This window comes from Gambusia affinis, linkage group LG17 (assembly GCF_019740435.1).
Source record: "Gambusia affinis linkage group LG17, SWU_Gaff_1.0, whole genome shotgun sequence".
Lineage (NCBI taxonomy): Eukaryota > Metazoa > Chordata > Actinopteri > Cyprinodontiformes > Poeciliidae > Gambusia > Gambusia affinis.
In genome coordinates, this window is record NC_057884.1 from 9,127,303 (window position 1) to 9,151,260 (window position 23,958).

Sequence of the window (23,958 nt, forward strand, 5' to 3'; positions counted from 1 at the left end):
AATCACTCATTGACATCAGAAGACTATTTGTTTCACAGGATTTTACTTAGACATATCATAGTAAAGCAGGTGTGAATAGAAGTGTTCAGATTATATTTTTTATATAGTATATTTCGGAACAGCATGTGATGTCTGCACTGCTTTGTTGTGGTTTGCGTGTGCAGCAGAGGTGGAGGTCGGCCCAAATGTTATTGGTGCTCAACGCAATCCATCTGGGTTTTGATTCCACACCTGTTTTTTAAAGAAAAGATAGTTTCACAAAATCCCAGTGAAGAATATTGAAGTTTGTATTTGTAAGATGACAGAATGCTGAAAACTTTTGAATATTTAATTCTGACTGTAAATTCCTTTTATATGGAAAGCTTTATATACCCTGTCGTAGTCACCATATGGAGCAATAACATCCTTTGATTGAGTAATTATTATTATTTTGACGTTCCCAGACTGTGACGCATCATGCCTCACATGTTTTGGGCCCCACATGGGTTCCTGCGCCAGCTGCAGGATGGGTCAAAGGCTGGACAGCCACAACCGCTGTCTCCCATTGGCCAACAAGTGTTCGCCTCACCAGTACGCAGACGAGGACGGGGAATGCCATCTCTGCCACAAATACTGCTACAGGTGTTCGGGTCCAGGCAAAACCCACTGCTTGAGCTGTAATCAGGGACACCTCCTGCTCGGTGAGTCCAGTTTGGTTTGAGTTCATTCTCAGAGGTCTAGTGCAGTGTTTCCCAACCCTGGTCCTCAAGGCACACTGCCCTGCATGTTTTAGGTATTTCCTTGCTTCAGTCCAGCTGATTTCAATTGATGACTGATTAACAGGTGTTTGTTGAACTGCAATCCGTTGAATCAAGCACATTAAAGCAGGGAAACCTCTAAAACATGTAGGACAGTGGGCCTTGACCAAGGTTGGGAAACACTGGCCTAGTGCTTCTGCAATCTGTGTATGTGTGTCGGTGCAGATGGCGCCTGTGTGGACGAATGCCCAACGGGCTACTATGAGGAGGAGTCGAAATGCGATCCGTGCCATGCTTCCTGTCAGTCCTGTGTCGGAAAGCAGAGCCACCAGTGCCTCACCTGCAAAGCCCACCTGTTCCGAGAGGCCAAAGAGTGTGTGGAGACGTGCCAGCACGGGTAGGTGAACCTGCTCACTATCATGCTGCACCCCTCATTCATTAGCGTCGTTCTTAATAAATGATCGGCCCGGACGCAAAATGTCATTGTGGACTCTGAAAGATCACCAGACAGGTTTCTAAAATGCATTCTAATTTAGTTTGGGATTTAAATGCTCCTTTATGAGGCTCAGTGCAGTAACTGAGAGGGACAAATTAATGTGGCGGAAAATTGATGTGCAGTTAAATACCCAAGTGAAAGCAAACAGGATACAGAGGCTACATACCATCAGAGATGCTCGTGGACGACGCTACACCCCTCATCAATGACTTGAGGATTTTCATTATGACTGCATTCCCTCTGTTATTTGTTTTTCTTGTCATATCTTGGTTGTGCTGGATGAGTCTAACTATATGTGAGGCTGTGAAAGGGAATTTCCCGTGGGGAAGCTCTAACCTCATCTCATTTAATTGAATCTAATCTATCATAACTTTCGCCATCTGTCCTCCAGTCACTATGGAAACCCTGTCTCAAGGATTTGTGAGAAGTGCGACCCGAGTTGCAGCGAGTGCATTGAGGGCGGAGAGGACGGCTGCCAGAGCTGTGCTCCGGGCCTCGTCTACCTGCGAAAAGAAGGCCGCTGCCTGCCGTCGTGTCCTCTGGGTTACCATCACGACCCTGCACACAAGACCTGTGAACCCTGCCACACTGGCTGCAGAACATGCTCAGGTACATGCATCTATTTTAAAGTCTATTTGTTAAGTAATAATACAAGCACATTTCTAATACTTTATGTTATATAATATCATTCTCAGTGGCCTCCAAATGGGAAATTGGTAATTTAGTGAAGTCCCACATGTTAAGGGCGTCTTATTAGGACACACTGATGTAAACCAAAACCTAATCCAACTGTTTGATTGGTATGCAGCTCTTTTTTAATTTCCCTACAGTGTGTTATAGTAAATAATAGATATATTGGAACTATGCGTTCATTAATGACAACACATCTGGCCATTTCTATTATCTTTTCCACTTATGCTACCGACTTAACAGAAGTGTAAATGAATTAGATCAGAAGTTATCTAATTTAATTTAGATAACATCTGAACTCAGGAAGCTCTTGTTAATTAGAACAACCATTTCATTACTTTTATAGTAAAGGATGGATATAAATATGTCATATACAGATGAACCTCAAATGTTCCGAGTTGTGCATGCTAATTTGTTGAAGTACTGCTGTGAATATTTTCATTTTCACAGGGCTCCCATTGTCAAGAATTCATGTACATAAATAGGTCATGTCTAAACAATCCATCCATTCATTCCTCCATCCACCCACCCACCTATAATTTGAATTTGGGAAAAGTGTGTTATCCTTAGGCGAAAGTTGAAAAGAAAAAAAAAAGCTCTCCTGAAAAACACCATCTAAACATTTCTGTGACCAATTTTGAGGAGAGGCTTTTCTGTAATAATTAAAATACCTGTTTTGGGCCCAGGTGTTAATGGAGATTGGTATTCAGAAGTCCCTACAGAATCAAACGGATAAAAAACTGAGCAAAAAAGAGAAAACAGAACATGTTTTTTTCCTAACCATTAAAACTGAACTTTGTACATAAGCTGACAGACGAATTGATGTCAGACTAAAGCCAATTATAACCACTAGTAGCATAAATTAACCTCACCCTCTTTTTTAAGGAGACCAGGCCAATTTTAACTTCTTCGAACCTCAAAACTATTCAGTTTTTATAAAACAGACTGGTCTGCACCTCGTTTTATCCATAGAGCTAATATAATTCAACCATGGGCAAAATGGCTCTTAAAAGTTTCCAGATTAAGCAAAAAGAGCAACTGAAAGCACAAAAGAACGAAAATTGGAATTAGAGCATAAAGATATGGTGAAAAAAATTAGGTCAAAGTCTCTCCACTTGTGTTTCTCACTCTAGCTCCTCTGCTTTGCGTTTGGATGGTTGTTCTGTCTGCACTCACACTTCATCTGACTTCCTCTGTTGTAAATGGCCGTCCCTCCTGGTGATCAAAAAGGAGACGGAATCATACTCAGTCTATTCTTTGACAATTTGTGGACAGTTCATCTCTACCGACTTTCAGAGATGCACATGTGCTTCACAGCTGGAGGTTTTGAGCTGAAGATGCTCCACAGCAGGAAGCAGGAAGGATGCAACAAAAAGAAAGACTTGCTGTGGAAATATTCTTTCAACTCCATATGTAAAAAAAAAAACAACTAAAAGAATTGGCCATACAATTCTTTTATTATCATCTGATGATCTAGCTTTGCCAAGTCAGGAGGAAGCAAAAAAGAGCAGGTTTTAATTTAACTTAGAGTCACTGTAAATTGTGTGCAGATTGGTTTTTACATTCACATATTGATAGACTCGCCAGTCTTCTAAAGACATTTACTTAAGTCCTGAAAGATAAGCTGGAAAAAGTATTTCTGCAAAAGTTTCTAAGTAAGGATCTACACTTGACCAAATTCTTCCTTTTGTGGTTACCTCAAAGGTAATCTGCTAGTAGAAGCACAAAAAACCCTAAATCTACAACAAGATCTAAGATCCTTTGTTACAATCTGAGCAGTTGTACCTTTTAACTTGTATTTAGGTTTTCTGACTTTTAATATCATTGTATCTATCTGAGAAAAATACCAGCCCTAAAAGCCTGCTGTAAAAACATATATTTCATTCTTTCTCTATCTTATGTGTGGTCACATTTACAGCGTTTCCCCGTTTTCAGCCCCTATCTGTCATATCACACTGCCACTTGTCCAGCTGCACTGGTTCCCCATCAACTCCTGAGTACAATTTAAGATCGTAGTTGTCATTTAAAAGGGCTTCCAGTTGCTCATGTCCCTAGGCAATGTGACCAAGGCCTGCTGGTTGTGCCGAGACTGAAAATTAAAGGCGACACAACCTTCTCAGCAGTCGCCCCAGGACTCTGGAAATTTCTCCCCCTTTAGCTTGAGGCAACTGGATTCTGTCGAGCATTTAAAAAGCTACTAAAACTGATCTTTTTACAATTGCTTTACATTAAATATTCTGTGTACTTAGTTTGGGTTTTTTTAGAGGGTTTTTAGTGTTTAGTTCTTTGTGATCTACATCTTCAAAGACCCAATAAAAATAAAGTTTTACTTACTCTTTGCTTACTTTTTCCCTCAGCTCCTCCTCCAGTCACAGTTCACATTTAATTACTTAGTTCCACTAATTACTCCCACTGGCATTTAGGCCTCCTGTTTCTGTCCGTTCCTGATTTAAAATGGAACGCACAAGATTTATTATATCTTGTACCAAATTTTTTTAAATCTTTCCTTCTTGTTAAAAATTGCATACGCATATTTCCATAAATCCCTTGAAAGCCTTCTAAGGCGCAGGTTAACAGTGATAGAGAGATGGCTGGAAAATCCCCATAAAAAAATGTGTAGCTCTTCCCTCACCAAATTTTCCAGGAGGATGACATCTACTTCAACATTGGTCTGGGTGTACTGAGAAGAGATGCACATCAAACTACTCCAGAGCTTAAAGAAAACTACATTTGAGATAATGTGAGCTTACAGCAAGAAAATGTATAAGATAAACTGAAAAACCTTTTACTATAAATGGGTCATAGATTGCACACGCACACAGAAAAATCAACGATTTACTTAAATGAAAGAACTCGGTTTTTGCATATTTTCCTGTGAAACTGAGCTTGCACCACTTTGGAAAATTACAAATGATCCAGAAAATAGGCAGCGAATTACTTAAACAATTATACCACTGACAGTTGAAGTGAATCATAGTGATTGCACAAAGGCATCTGTCAAAAAGTGAGCAACATTAGGAGCAGTTCAGTTCCTAATCATAATGCGATAACATCAGCAAAATAGTCTGCATAACTGGCATGCAAATTGCTAACTGTCAGCGAATCCTCGGAGCGCTAAGGCTTGTGGTGTGACCTAAACATTCATTGCTTAGCACAGACTAAAAGGGATTCAAGGAGAAACAAACTCAGTGTACAATAGTAAATTTCTTCCTGGCTTTTCTAGTCTGATCAGATTTGCTCTTATGCAAACTGTGCATCTAAGCTGCACCATAAAGAAATGAACAAGGGGTTCATTTTCAGATAATCACAAATTAATTTGCTCTATGAGAAAGACAGGACTGACTATCCGCCTGGCCTAAAGGATACTGTGCAGTAAATATTTACTGTTTGACTAATGATCTCACCCTTTGAAAAGTGCTCAAACACAAACTGAAGAGTGCTGGGATTTCATGAAACCATCTTAAGGTAGCACATTTGTGAAACATGAGAAATTACATTTATTCTTTTCCCAAATAAATTTAGCTTCTACTACTTTTAAAAGTCTTTGTAGAGACCGAATTTCCAGCCATTCTTATTTCCAATGTAACGTGACCTCTGTGGTTCCCCTGTGTGTAGCTCCAGCCAACTTCCCATGTGTTTTTACTTTCCCTATAATAAAAAAACATTTAGTTAGTGTGATATTTTCACTTCCATACTCAAATACTTTGCACTGAACAAAACGTTAAGTAAACAGATGTACGAAGCTGATTGGGAATTAACCAGAAAGACTTGTCGCTATAGTAGCAAAAAGTATTTCTAGGAAGTTTGGTCTCCCTACATGCTGAAAATGTATATATACATTCCACACTTTTCAGATATGAGCTTCTAAAAAAAATGCTGGAAACAAGGCAATAATTTTCTGCTAGAAGTTTGTGTTTGCAGTGTACCACGATGTGGAAAACATTCAGGGTCTGTAAATATTTTTGCAGTGCATTGCACTCGTTTTAACTTGTATTTGACCATTCTGATATAAAATTGTTATTACTGAACTAAAAAGGCTATCAACAAAATCACTCAATGAAAGGCTGGAATTCTGCGATTTTGCTTAAGATCTAGAATATAGAGGATCACCTTATTTACACTTTAAATGAATGTGTATGTGCAGGAAAAGCTTCCCAGTCCTGTGACTCATGCTACCCTGGATACCTGCTGTCAGACGGAAGGTGTGAGTCCATGTGCGATAATGGCCAGTACCCTGTTGTGAAGGTAACCTCACTTTTCCAAGTTTTAATTTCACTAAAATTAACTTTTTAAAATTAAAAATAGATTCCCCTCGTACTTGACCAAAATAATCACTAATGTTTGGGCCTCAGGTACCATATAATGTGATTCAAACAGACTTCTCGCTCTACCCGAAGCAGACTCAAACAGCAGAGTGAAATTTATTGCGGTGACTCATTTTCTAAATAAATCACCCTGTTCCTGCTGTGAGGTTGCTGATTGAGACTGTTTGATAGGTACCGGTGCATGTTAATTGACTCATGGAGAGAAGCTGTTACTCAGATCTTTAAAGAACGTTTTGGAAGCTTGACAATACGAGCTAAAAGTAAAATAAAATAAAATATTTTTTTTTTTAAATGAAGGAAAAGAAACAGCTATGCCTTGCCTCAGCCGCCTCTGTCTCTCAGCAGGAATCGGACGCCTCGTGTGAAGACTGCGACGACTCCTGCCAGGAGTGTCGGGGGCCAGGTCCGTTCAACTGCACTTCCTGTTCTGCTCAGGCGATCTTGGAAGCAGGCGGGCGTTGTCTGCCGTGTTGCCCCCATGATGAGGAATGGAAGGACACGGAAACGCCAAAGCAGGACTGTTGTAACTGCACCGAGACTCGAGGTTAGCTACAGGAAACCTATGCTTGTCGAAAAAGTGCAAAATAGGGAGTCGTGACTACATACCAGATGTGAATGATTGACACATGAAGCTTAGCTGTAGGTCTCACCTATCTATGTATCTGTGACTAATTATTCTTTTGCTTAATTTAGAGAATGCAGCTTTAATTTACATGCAGAGCACTTTGCTTCAATCAGTAGGAAAATTAATTATAGTCCTTAACCCTTTTTGTCACATTGCAATGACAAACCTTCTCTATTGTGTGGGTTGTGTGTGGTTGGGGATGAGGGGTATTATGTGATTTTTTCTGTATGCATTGTACTATTCAGAATGGGTATTACAATTGCAACACTGCATTTTGTGTTGACTTGTATTATTTCTTGACTAATTGCACAATTGGTTTGATGTTCTAAGACGCTTAAAGGCGACACACATTCAAAAAACATTGGAAATCAGGAAGGTGGCGAACACTTTTTCACACCACAGTAAACACATCGTCATAGCTCTATTTACCAGACAGGAGTACATCTATAGATGATTTGTTGCTCTTTTTTTCCAGGCGAGTGCATCCTCAGCACAAACTTGGCATTCAGGAATGAAGAGGAAGAGGAGTCTAGAGGGAACATGACTATCTTCATCATCGCCTCCATCCTGCTGGTCCTGGGACTCATCGGTGTCGTTTTCCTCGTCAGGCACTCCCGTTCCAAAAGCGGCCCCCCTGACCTCCCGCCCCGCGGGTACCAAAAGCTCGGTTCCGGCGGAGGGTTCGGAGGCGGCAACATATACACCGGCGGCTACTCCTCCGCCTCTTCCACGTCCGGAGGCCGCTTCCAGGAGGCTGAGCTCGTCGACATCGGTAAGCGTCGCTCTGGGAAAAGGGATGATGACGACGACGAGGACGACGACGAGGACATTGTTTACATGGGCCAGGATGGCACGGTGTACAGAAAGTTTCGGTACGGACAGCTGGGGGATGACAACGAGGACGACCTAGAGTACGATGACGAGAGCTACACGTTCAGATAAGGCACGGGAAGCGATAAGAGAACACTCTTCTGTTGTTTTCTTCTAGATGTTTCTGCCTCTCCTATTTTTCCTCCTCTGTACTGTTAATCTCGCTCTGCCCTGAGGGACAGATCTATTTATCCTTCACTCAATGAGCTCAGACAAATGAGACGTGAGATGCTATTTATAATGAGTAGCATTTTATGACTGCTATCCATTCACACAATGAAATGTGCTTGAGAAATAAATCCATATTTACCATGCTTAAAGCGGACATGTTATGCTGGTTTCCTCTTTTCTGTGATGCCGCATGTGGCTGTCATCAGTCTACATTTATGTCCTACAGTGCACAAAGCAGTCATTTGGTGACAGCTTTTAGCTTTCTTTTAGGATTGAGCATCTTTTGAGATAATAAAGGCTGTTATCAAATGTGCCGATTCTGCTGCAAATAACTTTTCCACTTTTCTTTGTGTCTTGACCTCCCGATTCTTATTTTAACGAATCTAGTTTTTATTTATTGTTCTGATTTTTGTGGCACTAGTGGCCTTTAGTTGCAGTAACCAAATAGGAAATCGGAAAATAATAGGAAAATAGGAAAATAAGCATCATGTTCTGTGTAGGGATTTAGAATCAACGTAAAAACAAAGCACACACTTTATTTTGTACAAATGTTTTTCCTTTTTGTTTTGAAAATGGTGGCTTCATAAAATCTGTAGTGTGTCTGGTGTTGGATGTTTGAGATCTACATGAGTTTAGAAACTATCTATAAGCATATCCTTTATACATTAAAACAATAACACTCATGAAATTAAAGAGTGTTTAATTTCATGTCTTATATCCAGTCAGTATGGAAATAATTTTCTGAAAGAGTAAGACCTTTCATAAATCACGGATGCTTGCCAGATTTTTTTCTGTCATCTCTACCTGTCATTCGTTTGTGGTGTTTGCTTGTTTTCTTTCTTGTACTGTAATTTGTTTACCATTAAAATTTGAATTTGGAAATACATCCCTCCATTAAATAAAAAAAGGGTTTTTGAAATGATCTAACGAGGCGGTAATGTAGCCCTTAAGAGTTAACTCACAAACGAGACCAGGCTCAAAACGGCCTGCAGGCTATAAATCACTTTTATTGAATCAATAGACAGCATTTCTTCATTTTTTGCACAATCATTAAGACACATGAGTTCAGATCATCAGCTTTGTGATGTGGGGACCATGCACTGATGTACAAATACACACATGCATATATGGACACACTCTGATGAGACGCTGTGCTTCACTGACATCCCATTGTTAAGGTCGTTTGAGGTTTTGTCTGAGGATCCAGCAAGTGCTGAATGGAGAATTTGTTTCACCCAAAACACACACATTTACACGCACACACACATTTGTGTCCACAGTACAATATGATTGATTGATTTTATATTGAACTTACCCCTGCTTGGCTCTTAGATTGACACTATAAAGTTTATATATATATATGTTTATTCCGCACTTTCAGGACAAGATACAAGATTAAGTGACTCAACTGCAAGTCGGTCATAAACTATGGCACAAGGTTTTTCTTTTTTCTGGCATCTTCTGGCCCCCTTTTCGTGTAAAACAGCTGACACAAAATTTCCATTTCCAAAGTACAGGGTAACCACAAAAGGCGTGGTATTATTGCTTTGCTGCTTTTCATGCACATAAATAAAACGGAGTCTCTGAAATTGAATTCTTGAGGCGTGCCGTCTGTTGTGTCAGATCGCATTTCCATTTTGACCACAAAGTTAACATCGATGCTACTCTGCTGACGCTTGCAAGCATCGCACACTTGACTACGGGTTTATCTAACCTGCAAGGTGTGCAGTGCAGCGGATGCTACAGTTAAAATTGATCAGAGTTTTACCAGGAACTACAGCAGGTTGTGTTTAAGTTGAACTCCAGTGTCTGAAAGAAAAACACAGACACACACGCACACACGCCCACACACACACGCACGCAAGCAGCACTTTTCAAGCTTGACCCGTTCATTGCAGTTACTTTTGAGGCATCCCATCAATTCAGGATGCTCTGGTTTACGAGCTGCTGGCACCGGCCTGGTCTTGTCTGCTGTGAAGATGGGGAGAAAAAAAAACAACAACAAACAAAGTAGACCACTTAGGACGGGTGTGTTTATGTGTGTGTGTGTTTGTGACAGACAGCAGACGTGTGGCCATTTGTCTTCTATATGTGAACATCTTTGAGGACTTACTCTGGTCTGCTGGCTGCTGTCAGCTCAGTTCCCTGCAGAAAACTGTTTATTCTTGACAGAAGAAACAAATGGAGACGTCGTTAGAGGACGATTTACTGTTGTAATATGCTACCATGCAGGGAATTTGAAGGCCTGTGCAATTTATGATTCGTTACACAATTAGGCAGCAAGTGATTAGTGTGCGATGTCTGCATCTTTTGGTTATACAGTTATTATCAGAGTTATAGATCTACGCGCAATAAGGACTGGCTCGTTTATTTTACTGTAGTGATAAATTAGATAAAAGCAAAGCGTTTGGCGTCTTTAGCAACCATCTTTTTTTTCTGTCTTTCCGGTGTAATTGGAAACGCAGCCAAATAAAAACTGGTCCTCGTCCAGGAGAAGCCTCCAATCTGATAAATGAACACTCCAGCCAAGGGTGAAAACCGAGACTGGGGGCCACCGGCTCCACAAAGGATGGTTATGAGATGCAAAACGCTTACTTACTTGGAGTTTTCCGCCGCTTCCTTCAGGTCCTTGTCGAGTCTAGAGGTGGAAGTTCAAATAACAAGATGAATACGAAGCCATTAGCACAAATCAGGTTTGCAGTGGATAAGACTGGTGTTACACTCAGGGGCTAAGAGGGACTCACTTAATGATGCACTCTGGGATCTGGATGCTGTCCATTGGGATTAGTTCCCGCAGTTCATCCAAACTGCTCACATACTTGATCTTGCTGCTGAACTTGGTGCTGAAGCAGGAGAAATTATGTGCACATTTACTGAAGTGCATAAGGAATGACGCATTAAAAATGTATGTTTCAGATTATGAATAATTTCATGCAGTATGTGCCGTACACAGCACAGGGCCTTTACATCATTAGACCCGTGATGCCATTAAAAGTTACATAATTCACACCAACAATATAATTAAAAAGTAATGTCTATATTAAACATTAACCTGTTTAAACTATCTTTTGCGTTGTTGTCATAATAACATCTGATTGTTTATTGTTCGAAGTGAGAACACTTCTTTTGCCATAATCTCATAATGCCAACGAATTTGGACATTATTTCGATCTCGCCTTAAGGCACAATTAAGATTTTCGAGGCGAGGATCTGCCGCGCTGTTCTGACCAGATATCGACTGGCTTGAAGTAAAGACGTTCATCACTGCTTTCGGTTTGATGAATCAGAATTTGTTTTAGAGCAAACTAAAGTTGTAACAGCTCATGCAACTGGTATTTCATAAAACCTTTAATATTAATATCAGTGTTAAAGGATAAAAAAAAAATCACATAAAGTATTTTTGATTTTGTTTTCCACTCTGAGGAAAACAAAATCATGAAAAGTATAAAATATAAATAAACCACATCTACCCTTTCCATTGTTTTTCAGAGTGAGAAGTAAACAAACATTTCAGAAATAAAATACCTTTTTAAACAAGAGAGCACTATCATATATGAGCTGTGACGTAGCACTGGAGTATTTTGTTTATTTAAAATAAAAATAAAAACATGCAACTCTTCAAAGATATAAATCTTCTGACTTTTATGAGCACATTCAAATAATATCAAAAAAAGCCGACGTTTATTTTAGCAAATAATTCTACAGACAAAAAGTTGTCCTCCAAAAATAGTTGCTAAAATGTTTTACGCTGAGATAAAACACACAATGAACATTTACCTGATGAAGGGTTTGGTGATGGCCAGAACAGTCCTGATGAACCATGACGGATGAACGATAATGAAGGATTTCAAATTCTTCCTGAGCCTGAAGCACAAATCAGTATGTCCGATGTTAGGCATGCCCGTCCAACCGAGCACATAACCGCCTCAATTTCTTCAAAATATGTAGAACAAACATTACAGTTTAAACAGTGAAGCAATGCTAATACTGACGCACCTCCTGTCAATCATCTGATAACACTTTTTCAGCCAACCCAGACCAGGCATTCTTCTGTGGGGCGTGGCTCCGTTCAGATAAACAATCATATAGTCCTCTGCCACCATCAGCTCCAGTGTGCTGATCACATAGCTGAAACACACATATTTTGTTGCTGTAAATTCAAACAATTACATGGTGATCGTGAGACAAGTTCTCGTAACATTCATTTACTTATTTTTGGGCCACAACAAATTTGAGGACGGAAAGTGAGGCGTGCGATCATAACTCGACATCAAACTCAAGGACTGTAGCACTAAATTAGAAATGCTAAATACCCAGTGGCTTCATAGAGAAACAGAAGACTACGTGTTGAAGACGTGTTGTCATTTATGTGCATTATTACGTTTGGGCAGATTTTAAAGCCAGAAAAACACTGTTGTCTTGAACCTGAATAGAGATATATGAGGAAATAGTAGACAAGTGTTACAGTAAATCTGAAAACCCCAACCAGCAGGATGCTGAAATCTCTCTCCTCTGATGTGAGAAGAGACGAAAAATTGGTACAAGTGTTGCTTCATGAGCTGTTTCCCATTTCTTCATCTTTCCTTTTCAACATCAATCTCAGAAGCTCAATCGTAAAAGTTCCTTCTCTGAAATCAAATCCCACACTCAAATTATAATGAAGCGCTATCACGTTCTGTCCTCGTTTCTGCGTCCACCTCCTCTGTTCTCTCAGTCAGGAGGGAATTTTACGGCTCCCTTTGAAAATAAAGTTGAAAATGTCGTCAGCGAGTTTTCTCTGTAACTCCTCAAACTTCTCGGACTTTGGTCTCAGTCGTGCTCGACACCCTCACGCTCCAACCCTGCCGATCGACTTGGTTGTGCGACTCTACTGAGATCATCTCCCACCGACACACAGTTCTCCACCGCAACTCCTCCTCGCAAGGAATCAGACTTTACGCCATCTGGCGTGGAAAACTGCAGACACCACTTTTTACCTTCTCTCATTTCTGTCCAAAACGCTTGAAACATGCCAGCTCTCTGAATATCTGTCACAGAACAGCCTGTGGGATCTAAACTTCACTGTGGAAGCATGAAACGCAATTCAGCCAGAACAACAGCGGAGCCACAAGCCCAGCAAGTCTCAGCAAGCAAACTTTATTCCTGTCACTTCAGTCAGAGCGATTTTTTTCTGCTCTCTGTTACTTTGCAAACAATAAAGCTGTTGACACAGCCTTGTGTGGTGTGGAAACAACAGCGTTTAGCGTTTGCTTTGCACTGTTCATCATCCAAGACAGTCAACTCTCCATATTCTCATTTATGTGTGCATGATTGTACGTTTAATCTTGGTTGGAAATAAAAAATTCATAGAAATAAAGAATGTTTTAATTCATGATCCAACAGTTTTTTTGTTGTTTTTTTTTCTTCTCACCTACGCTGCAATTTTGCCAGGATTAGCTTGGGATACGCCGCACAGTTATGATAATAGGGGATTTGAAAATGTCCCACCGTGACTTAAAATCCCTTCTAGTAACTCTGGTCACACTGGAAGATGGAAGCTGCAGTTTGAGGACTTACACAGCAAGGAGGCTCATCCGGCTGAGACAAAACCAGATAACCCTGTAAGATTCAGTTGTGATGAATGTTTTTTATTAGCATTAACACGATTTGCTGTGTTTATTTGATTTTAGAGTGACGTTTCTGCAAAAACTCAAGTTTCCCTCCAGCTCAGACGTGTCTTCGGTTTTTGCGGTCGAAAGTGAGAAACCACAGAGATATTGAACAAGCTGAACCAGAGCCAACAGCCAGTTTTCCAGTCTGCTTGGATGGAAAACAGCTCCTGATGTTGTAGTAGAGTCTGCATCTTTGTTTTATCTTGTGGGCTTATGCGTTTCCATTCACTTACCTGAGGATCACAAATTTAATTTTTTGTGAACAATGAAATTTGATCTACTTTTAAAGATCTAAATTATACTAGATCACAAAATTAGATTTTGGGGTAACACTTTATTCGAAGGGCTGTGCATAAGACTGACATGACACCGTCATAAACATGACATAACACCTGTCATAAAGGAGTCTGCATGAATGGTTATGACTGTTGTCATGAAGTGTCATTCAGTAAATGACTCTTTCAATGAAATATTGAACTAAAAGTTGCATTAAAAGTCACTTAAAAGTGTCAATTGTGCACAATGCCATAATTTTAGAACTTGTTAAAACAAAATTCCATTAAAAGTTGCATTACAAGCCCATTAAAAAGAGTCAACTTTGCATTAAAAGTGTCATTGTTTACCAAATGACACTGTATGGCAACCGTCATAAACATTCAGAAAGACTCCTTCATGCTCCTGACAGGTGTCATGTCCCTCTTATGCACACCCAGTCAAATAAAGTGTTACCAATTGGGAGTAAAAATGAAATTTGATCTGGCATTTTAGCAATGGTGAATCAATCTTAATCTGAGAACAAAGCAAGCTTAGAAAGTTACTGTGTCGCTGAGATCATTTCTCTATCATCTGTAAACTGTTTGCACTTTTAAGGGATGAGTCAGTGTTTTGTTAATAGTACAGAAAACAATAATTATTGTAGGAGGTCAGTGTGAAATGAGAGACATGTCTGTTAGTCATCACTGCATACTTACAGGAAGAGGTTCTCCATTATGTCATGGTAGTCTTCTCGGACACTGTCTGGCAGAAAGCACGCAGCAAAGACTATGATGGCATTCACCCCGCTGCCATAGTAACCTGATAAAAAAAAAAAAACAATTGCAAAAACACAAAAAAGGAAAGCAATAAGAGTCAACTTGAGAGTTCGCTTTTGTTGGTGAAAACTTGATTGCTCTCTTATTTTCCGCTTTTCTGTTCTATTTATCTGCCAGTCTTTGATTCCTTTGTCTGGCTCTTTGTCCCATTTCCTCTCACTATGCTTCCCCAATTATTGTAATTTCCTTTTTTCATCACCAGCCCATTTATCAGCAGATTTGGTGACACGCAGACAGAAGGGCTTTTCTTCAGATGACAGAGCTTCTGATATTGACATTCCAGTGACAGACATCTCTGTTTACATGGAACAGCTGGGTTTCACTTAAGCTTCCAGCAACGAGCGGAGCGGGAGAAAGCTCGATTTGCTTTGGGTAAAGGTCACATTTGCATTTATAATGGTGGGCCGCTCTCAAAAACTCATGAGTCACAAGACAAGTTTTCTTTATATAGCTCTCAAGCTTAAGTCTTATCAATGGATTATGCTGCATAAACATATGCAGACGTATAAAGTAGGTTGATCTATGTCTACTTGTCGAAAGATAACCAAAGTGGAAAATGAGTCGTTTCGAAAAATTTACGGATGAAAATCTGAAAAAACTTTGTGTTCATGTGCATTCTGGCTATTATCAGTCTAACAAACCGAAATAAAATCAACTAGAAGGAAACGACTTCATAATTAATCTAATTAGTCACCTACAGAGTAAAATGGAGAGAAACATTGTTCCACAAAGAATTGACCCAGGAGAGAATTGAATTAAAAATTTAAAAAATTCTGAAAAAATAATATATATATAAATATATGGTATATATATTGTATTGTTTTCCTTCTACTTCACTTTTTTGTTTTGGTGTGAGTAGTTCTGCAAAGAGGTTGAGTACTTTGCAAAAATCTTGATCAGCCCTGTAGTTTCTATTTTGTCACCTTTGGAAGGGCCTTTGAATGTGGTACTTTCTTTTCTTTGCTCTTTTAAAACCTTCAATCCATTCTTGTATCTGACGCTTTTTAAAGGAATAGGGATTTTGTTTGTGCAGCCACTTAAAAATTATCTATAATTCACTTTGTTGCCAACAAAACAAGTTCTCATAGATGGATAAGCCAACGGATAATGCCTCTCTCAGATCCTGTTTGATGTTTTTGATGTATTTTTTCTCCGATCTCTTCAGGACGTGACTCTCAGATGCACTATATCTGCTGCAAATCATTTCTTGCGCCTAATATTCAGTTTTTCTCTGCAGGTATCAAGATTTTTCAAAACTTTCAAAGTTACATTTCACACCAGACCAAGGTCTGTTATGTTTGTCTCTTTAACTTCTGAATCACCTTGAATCTCATAAATCAAATATTTAATCTTTTTCTAGATGTTTCTTATATGTCTATGCTACATTGGTTCATCCATTTGAAAAGCAGCTTTCATGATTAAATGACGTATCTTAAAAAGATAAGAAAGTCTGGCTCCTTTGAATTAAATGTTATGTGGAATATGCTTAGAAAAGACAACATTTATACCACAGGTGATAATTAAAAGATAATATTGGCTCTGGTCACCAAGATGATCAATTATAATTCTTTAATAATCTCTTTAATGTATTTCATAATTAATTATGAAAGTAACTGGAATTCAAGATCATTAAAAAGAAGAGCTCTTACTTGCCTGTACTACAGGTCCTTGAAGGCAAAACGAATTAAACTGACAGGACCTTAGCCATAAGACGACAAACAACTACAATAAACTTTCAGTGAATTAACAAAACAATCAAAATTTAACCAAGTTACTCCAGGTTTGATGAATTCAACAAAGCTCTCAGTTGCTGCTGGATGGGTGTCTCAGCACTATTCAGTACAGAGAGGAGTACTTTCATTTGTGACGCGTCATCATTAAAAGGCATTACTTGCTTTTTTAGACCACTGTGGTTTAAGGCAGAGGCACAGGCTGGAGGCAGAAGTTCAACACAAGGTCGCTAACATACACCAAGAGACAAACAGATTATTCACTAGCAGCATGCCTTTGAATGTATTCATATCTGCCTCAATAAACAGATCATCATAACAGCTTTATGGATGTAGATATTGCTTTTTTTTTCCTTTTCATGGTTTAAATGCAGGATCACCATCTGCAGGACAAAAGATTATTTCAGCTCAATTTGGTCATAGTGCGATTGTCGGATCACATTTAGGAGAATTTCCAAATGCTGCATAAAACAATAAGCAAAGCGTGTTTCCTAGCAACGTTTCCACAAAACAACATGACCAAAGATAATACCTTTAGGAAACTTTAGATTTTGTAATCCAAAATACCGGCCATCTGGAAAATGTCTGCAATTAGCTGCAAATGTACGTAATAGATACAAGTGCAAATCATATAGAAAATGAACTTGCTTTTATTCTGTTTTACTAATCAGTCCAGGCTGATTCTTTTAATATGTGTACCCTAAAGTCATAGTAAAAAGAAAGTGGATCAAATTGACATGGGATAATTTTGCATATTTAGAACACTTCTAGGTTTTTTTTTGGAGGGTCCTTAATTTTTTCAACACTTCTTCCATTTGGATTCATCTTTGTTTATTGACTCAATGAAATGGCAGAATCACCGATGTGTGAATCTCTACACCCAAGGCAACGTTAAAAATAATTTTACCAACCAGTAAAGACTGGGTCATTTATAAAATACAACCCCCGAACTACCAGAGGGTGCACTTTGTGTAATACAAGACTTTTTTTTTTTCTCCATTCTTGATAGTTTGGTGATGCTAGAAATTTATTCAGTAAATTCTTCTCACCTCCATGAGAGATGACTTTCATGTAAGGCTCAATAACCTTCATGTTGATGCGTTGCTCCTGCTCCCCGATGACGACGGTCCTCCACAGCTTGACGTCACGTCGCTCTTCCTCAGCACTGTACGTTGGGATGGTGTTGTAGGAATCACCTGTCCCACTTTTAGTGGCTGCACCGGGATCTGGTTTGAGAAAAGAGCAAATAGTACGATTGGTCACTGAATCAAGTTTGTAACAATAGCAGATCGATCAGCAGCACCCTGAGAAATAAAGCAGGCAATTAGAACACAACACAAAAAACACGTGGGAATCATAATTTGTTTTCCATAGTAATAAATCAACTTCAAAAGAACATTTCAAGTGAAAGAAATGCAGATAAAGTACAAAATAAACTGCGTGGCTAAAACATAGAGAAGTTTGATATTGCCTTATATTGTAGCAATAGTTCAGCATGTCGTTTTTAGGTAATGAAATGAATCAACTGTTTTGGGGTTTTTTTTCTAACCCACCTTCCCAGTCCATTTCATGGTCCGTGTAGTCGAAGTAATCTCCCTCATCTGGAGTGTCGAGTTCATCCACGTCAATGTCCAGGTCATCTGGAGTCTCCCCCAAGTCATCTTCGCTGTGGTCCAGAGAAAAGCTGATCTGAGGGGCAGAAAGTTTTTTCCTCTGGCTGGGACCTCCTTGAAGGGGTAGAGATGTAGGGGGGACTAGGATGAAAAAAGCAGAGTGTTATTTATTTTTGAACAACCAAGTCCTTTTTTTTTTTATGTGTGAAATGTTTGGTTCACTCTCACCTGGTCTGCCGTCATCACCCTCTGAAGTCATTTTACTGTCTGAGGTCAGGTCCATCCCCAGAGGGACCTGAAAGAAAAAAAAGTTACACTGTAAACAGAAATTTGTGACGGAAAAAAATCAAACTGTGTAATCTGCTGACCACAATTCCTCTACCTGCAAAGACTTGCCAAGGGGTGAGTGACATTATATGTACTTGAATTATAACAGTTTGTAATTTATGTAATGGATGTAGATTTGATCTGGATCAGTTCAGTCCTCTAAAGTGTCCAGAGTTTTTGTTTTGTTTTGTTTTTGTTTACTGATAATTGCATCCATAAACTTATTTGCATGCTTTGCAAATAAGCAAAGCATGCTTTGCCTAACCCTAACCCTAACCCTTTGACTTCTTTCAATTTTTTTTTATTTTTTTTTAGACCAAGCTCATTGTAACTGATTTTACTAATAGTTACTATGTTTTAAAGCTTTGGCTCCAGTCTCTTCAACCAGAGCCAAACAGGATGCAACAACATACAGTCATCAAACCCACTGACTCATATTTTTCAGAAAATTATGACAAGAGCTAGAAAAGAAGCATTGTCAGGTAAGGCCTCAAAAAACCCAGAATTTGGCATCATCTGTTAAAACACTTGATCGGTGCATCTTCAAAACTATTCCTTAAATCCAAAGTATGACACTGCATTACCAGCGGAGTTGCATTCACAGTTGGTAACCTAATTATTTGAATTAATTAACCTTAAACATGTTAGTTATTGTCAGAGATTTGGTCAACACTGGTTTGTGTTTGACCTACCAGTTGTCTTCCTGGCACTGTATTAGATATAAACCCAAGTAATACAATTTTGGTTTCAATTCCCCAATTAAATAGAACAAACTGGAAAAATAAATATACTGCAGGATTCTTGACAGTAGTAACAACATTGAATCCAAAATTTGAATCAAGCCAGTCTCTATCTGGCTTGATTAGGTTAGACCTAATAGAAAGTGTGTTAATCTGCTGAAAAAAAGAAATATTAGTTTTCAATTTTCATGCATTTAGCAAACGGGATAAAAAAATCTAATTATTTAGATACTGGACCTGATGATCACTAGTTAGAGCAACCCGAGGGGTAAATTGCCTAATTTCATCACTGGCAAATTGATTGCCGTACCACTAACTATTATAGTCTACTTAAATACTCAAATGAGATTCACTTTAGTTTCTAGGAGCAGCTTAAATGCATCTGTAATTACCAATTTGGCTTAGAGAAAGCACTTTGTAAAAGGACAAGACCTTTTAAAAGGATAAGGAAAGTGATTCACATCTGTACCATTTAACAAGTCGCCAACAAAAACATGATACAAGTAGCATCGTGTAATTTTACATAACGTAGGTGACATTAGTCATTATATCGTCCCTAAACAAAGACTAAGTATTGTAAATTAGTTTGACATTTTTGATAGTTTCATATTATCTATTATGGAACTTTATCAGATTTTAGGCCTGCAATAATTTATTTTTTTGTTGTTTGGATGCAAACAAGATACATGGGCCTTAATAATATTATAATGTTGAAATTACAGATGACACTAGCTTTTTTTTATGACTTTTTAGGCTTCTGATACATAAATGTATTTTAGTCAAACACCTCAAACATGCTGTTGCCTCGTGAAATGTTACAGGAAAAAAAAACAGCTAACAGAAAAAAAAAGTGTGGTTCATCCTTGGGTCAAATTTCTAGATGTTTAAATGTAACACCTTCATTTCAATCACTCAATCAGATTTTATTTGTATAGCACCTTTCAGCAACAAGCGCTCTTCATCATAAAAACACAAAAATACAAAGTCATAGCAACACAGTCATTAAGTGAAACATGATATTTTCTCTGGTGGCATGATTACACCTCAGAATGTTTACCAATGCTTCATTTATAATGTTTCAAAAGCAACTCTAAACAGGTGTGTTTTAAGTCTGGATTTCAAGGAAATCAGTGTTTCAGCTGTTTTGCCGTTTTCAAGAAGTTTGTTCCAGATTTGTGGTGCATAGAAGCTGAATTCCACTTCTTCTTGTTCGGTTTTGATTCTGGGGATGCAAAGCAGGACCAGAACCAGAAGACCTGAGAGGTCTGAAAGGTTGGTACAATAGCAGCAGGTCTTTAATGTGTTGTGGTGCTGAGCTGTTCAGTGATTTAAATCAACAACAGTATTTTAAAGTCTATTCTCTGAGCTACAGGGAGCCAGTGTAGGGACTTTAGAACTGGTGTGATGTGCTCTATCTTCCTGGTTTTAGTGAGAACGCGTGCAGCAGCATTCTGGATCAGCTGCAGCTATCTGATATTTTCTGTAAAGATACTGTTGCAGTACCCAATGTAGCTGCAGATAAACACATGTCTACCTATACCTCCGAATGTCTAGCCATCATACTGTTTCCCAAAGACAAATGTGTTTTAATAGACAGGACTTAAACTCAGTTCTGTACAGACATGGACTGAAAGGTCACTCAGAGATGAAGAAGGCATTATTCTGAAAAGCAACAGAAAAAGCCAGGTCACAGTTTGCAGGTGCACTTAGGGAGCAAAACATATTTGAAGACGTCTCCTGTTTATTTAAACTAATACAGGAGTGTTGGCCGTTGCAGAAATGTCAAAGACATTAAGTTTCAGCATGATTTCCAATACTGTTGACCTCATTTTTAGGTGAAATTAAAACCGTCATAATAGCTGCAGATATTTGAACATGATACACTGAGTCTTTGTTTGGTGGCGTGCGAGTACAATTGCTATAATGAATGTTCTAGCAGTCAAAATGCTAGGAGATATGTGCAGAAATACTAAAGATTCCTGAATGTTTCTGTTCAAGATTAGCAGCTGGCTGCTTTATTTTAGTCAGCTTCCCACTGAGATCAAGCATCATTGAAGGGATCGAAAGAAATATTCTTCCACACTGAACAGAAAATAGGTGGAACAAGTTTAGAAGTAGCAACGGGCGAACATGACAGAAACACATGAAACTGAGGTGAAAAGGTCATCTTTGAACTATGAATAATCCTTGTATTAAGAGTGGAGGAGGTGGGGATGGTGCTTTGAGTAAGGGGCGGGAGTCGGGGGTTGGGGACAGGTTCACTGCCCTCTGTGTTGCCTATAGTGCTGATTCAAATCGAAAGACCACACGCTTGCCTGAGTACGGATTGGGCAGGGATGCAAATTCGCAGCGAGTCACGTGACGCATGTTCATTCGCATAAAAAAGAGCCATCCTTGTTCCTCTTCAACAGGCTTTCAGGGCAACGGTGGAAATGTGATTACATCAGCAGCTGAAACAGGAAAAAAACGCTGAACGCTCTTGTGAAAGCTGTACTGTCGACATAACTGCCTTAATGAAGAATGCTTGTGTGTCTGCTTCCCCAGGATGTCTACACACACATAAATATACACACTTTAACACAGATCTACATTGGTACCCAGGTCTATTTTGCTGAATCATACAAAATGACATCCTCCTTGGAAGATGCTGCTTCAGATCTACTTCCACATCACAGCATAGGATCACGGTGCTGATGACAGCAGCCCCTCCCTCACTCTTGCTTCCTGTCTCTGCTGGCTGAGGAGAGGGGGAGGAAAAAGAAAAAAAAAAAAAAAAAAAACAAAGCATACACCTCTTTTCATCTCCTCTGAATAAAAGATGTCTACTCACCGCTGCTGGGGCTTGGGAATCTCTGTCCCACTGTTTCTCAGAGGATGGACGCACTGCCTTTTTCCTGCTCCAAGCCTCTCGATGGAGATGCTCAGCTTATAAACAGCTCACAGCTTCCACCATTTTGTGATCACGTGATCTGGGTCACTTCCAAATAAGGGCATCACCTGCTATGGAGAGCTGCTTCCTCGGGCGGTGCTACAGAACGGGTATATCAAGACGTGTGCGTCTGCTTGTAATTATCTTTAAATATTATCTCTGTGTTTGTTTGCTCGGTGGCGTTATTGCCGTGTGTAACACAGTCTCCAGTCTGGACTTTTTGTGCTAAGATGTGCAGCAGCATTAGCCCTCGGCAAGAGAGAAAGTAGACAACAAACAGATACTGGCACAATGTCTTGTGCAGACATATATTTGCAAGAAAAAGATGATAACTATAAAGCATCTGGAGTCTTTCACTCCTCTGCATATGCTGATTGTTCTAATGTGGTCTCTCTTGACCAAGTAGAACTATTCAGCCATAAAAAAAACAAAGCACAATCATAAAACTGATAGATTAAATATAATTTGATTGTCAGCTTTTATAAATGCTCAGCAAACAGAAAATATTTTAGTTACTTACACTGCTCAGCAACAAGTAGACATGTGGAGGCAAGCCTGGCAGCTCGCCTGCTGACTTGTTTAGTTCAAAGTTCATGAGAACACCATGCCAGGAAGTGTGAATCCTTTTGTTAATCAGTACCTTTACAGCTCTGGTGGACATTCAGGCATTAAGACAGACACTTTTCTTTTAAAAAAAAAGTGCACACAGATTACTTAAAAAATATCACATGCACATTTCTTTGTAAAGTGGCAAAAAGCAAAGTAACGCTTTGAGAAAAAATAATCAAAAAGTACAAACTTAAGCAATGTTGTAAGCTGCAGGATATTCTTGTTCCTTCCTAGTGAGGCAGGATGAATTGCACATGTTGCGTGGCTGAAGTTCAGCAGATTGACTGATGTTGCATTAACGAAGGAAGCAGTTTCGTACAGTTCACACCGTCTAAAATCTGAACATTAAAGAAACAGGATTCAGAGTCATTGGTGTTTGTGGTTATTCCTGTGGCATTAAGAAGATTTGTGGGAAAAATGCCTTCAACTGGAAGTTGCTTGAGTCTGTGGCATGGCAGGAGTGTGTAGAGGGGATTGTGACAATCTTTGTTGAGCTAAGAAGACATTTTTCCTAATAAACGTTTTTGCAGATTCAGCGTAAAAGCTAGCCTGGCTTTAGCCTTATAGTCCTAAAAAGGTTCAAACTGATGGCCGCTGTACAAAAATCATGCATGGCATTTGAGAGATTTTTAGGTGCCTGATTATGGAGATTTCCATGACTCCACTTCATTTAAAGCCCCCCCTGCTTTAAATTTAGTGGAGTTATGGAAATCTCATCCTGCATGTTTTAGTTCTCTCCCTGGTTTAACGCACCTGGATCAAATGATGGTTCGTTAGAAGGCCTAAGAAGAACATTGATATGCTGAAAAGGTTGTTGTTGTTACTACCACCAGGGAGAGAACTAAAACATGCAGGATGTCGGCCCTTGAGGACCGACTTTGGGCACCCTTGATTTAAAGTAAAAAATACGACAATTTCTTCATCCAGCAGAAAGTGCGTGATTCCTGGCTTCATGGTCAGAATGTGATGGAAGATTCAGCAGTCGAGAGAGGATTTGACAGAAAACCGTGAATCCTACTGCAACCTAACAAATGGGAAAAAATGGTTACTGTGTAGAGGGAAGTGTGTGGCTGTGATCAGGGAACCTGTTAAGAAAACAAGTTCCCTGGGAAACAATGACTGCATATATGTATATAAAGCCATTAAATTGTAATTCTGCTCACTTTTAACTGTTTTACCTTCAAGCCAGGGCAGAGGAGATTCTGCTTAAGTTTGTTGTTATTGTACAGTCAAAAAACACAGTAATGACAAATATCTGCTGGATACTTGGAGCTACGTTGTCCCAGAAAAAGGAGGCAAAGCATTCACTCATTGGAAATTTTGAAATAATTGTGAAACCACAAAGTCAAAATAA

The 23,958-nt window shown here is 39.2% G+C and overlaps 2 protein-coding genes across 7 annotated transcripts in view; one reads left to right on the forward strand and one right to left on the reverse strand.

Moving 5' to 3' along the window:
- Positions 1 to 8,702, forward strand: part of pcsk5a (proprotein convertase subtilisin/kexin type 5a) — a 34,704-nt gene extending 26,002 nt beyond the window's left edge. The window contains exons 31-36 of the mRNA XM_044096185.1: positions 444 to 680; positions 963 to 1,134; positions 1,625 to 1,842; positions 6,068 to 6,168; positions 6,594 to 6,792; positions 7,349 to 8,702. Coding sequence (XP_043952120.1) covers positions 444 to 680; positions 963 to 1,134; positions 1,625 to 1,842; positions 6,068 to 6,168; positions 6,594 to 6,792; positions 7,349 to 7,815 — 1,394 coding nt within the window. The 3' untranslated portion in view covers positions 7,816 to 8,702. The remainder of the gene's footprint in view (positions 1 to 443; positions 681 to 962; positions 1,135 to 1,624; positions 1,843 to 6,067; positions 6,169 to 6,593; positions 6,793 to 7,348) is intronic.
- A 198-nt stretch (positions 8,703 to 8,900) lies between these two features.
- prune2 (prune homolog 2 with BCH domain) lies at positions 8,901 to 22,896 on the reverse strand. Of its 6 annotated transcripts, none has more exons than XM_044144022.1 (11): positions 22,795 to 22,896; positions 18,228 to 18,294; positions 17,940 to 18,140; positions 17,436 to 17,612; positions 14,537 to 14,639; positions 11,911 to 12,042; positions 11,692 to 11,778; positions 10,659 to 10,757; positions 10,514 to 10,552; positions 10,028 to 10,078; positions 8,901 to 9,885 (listed from the first exon to the last, which is right to left on the reverse strand). In XM_044144022.1, exons 2-11 carry the CDS (start codon positions 18,280 to 18,282, stop codon positions 9,852 to 9,854), a joined length of 978 nt encoding a protein of 325 aa, XP_043999957.1. In that variant the 5' UTR covers positions 18,283 to 18,294; positions 22,795 to 22,896; the 3' UTR covers positions 8,901 to 9,851. The 6 variants fall into 6 exon arrangements, with proteins under 6 accessions (XP_043999957.1, XP_043999953.1, XP_043999952.1 ...); XM_044144018.1 differs by lacking the exon at positions 22,795 to 22,896 and adding an exon at positions 22,516 to 22,632 and having other exon boundaries at positions 8,901 to 9,882; XM_044144017.1 differs by lacking the exon at positions 22,795 to 22,896 and adding an exon at positions 22,516 to 22,631.
- Between the last annotated feature and the right edge of the window lie 1,062 nt (positions 22,897 to 23,958).

Excerpts from the sequence above, each read along its gene's own strand:
- prune2 (XM_044144017.1), bottom strand. The coding sequence starts at position 22,590 with ATGAACTTTGAACTAAACAAGTCAGCAGGCGAGCTGCCAGGCTTGCCT. Across the intron at positions 14,640-17,435 it reads GAAAGTCATCTCTCATGGAG|GTTACTATGGCAGCGGGGTG; the intron begins GTGAGAAGAATT and ends TTTTTTTATCAG. Across the intron at positions 10,553-10,658 it reads ATCCCAGAGTGCATCATTAA|ACTCGACAAGGACCTGAAGG; the intron begins GTGAGTCCCTCT and ends TTCCACCTCTAG.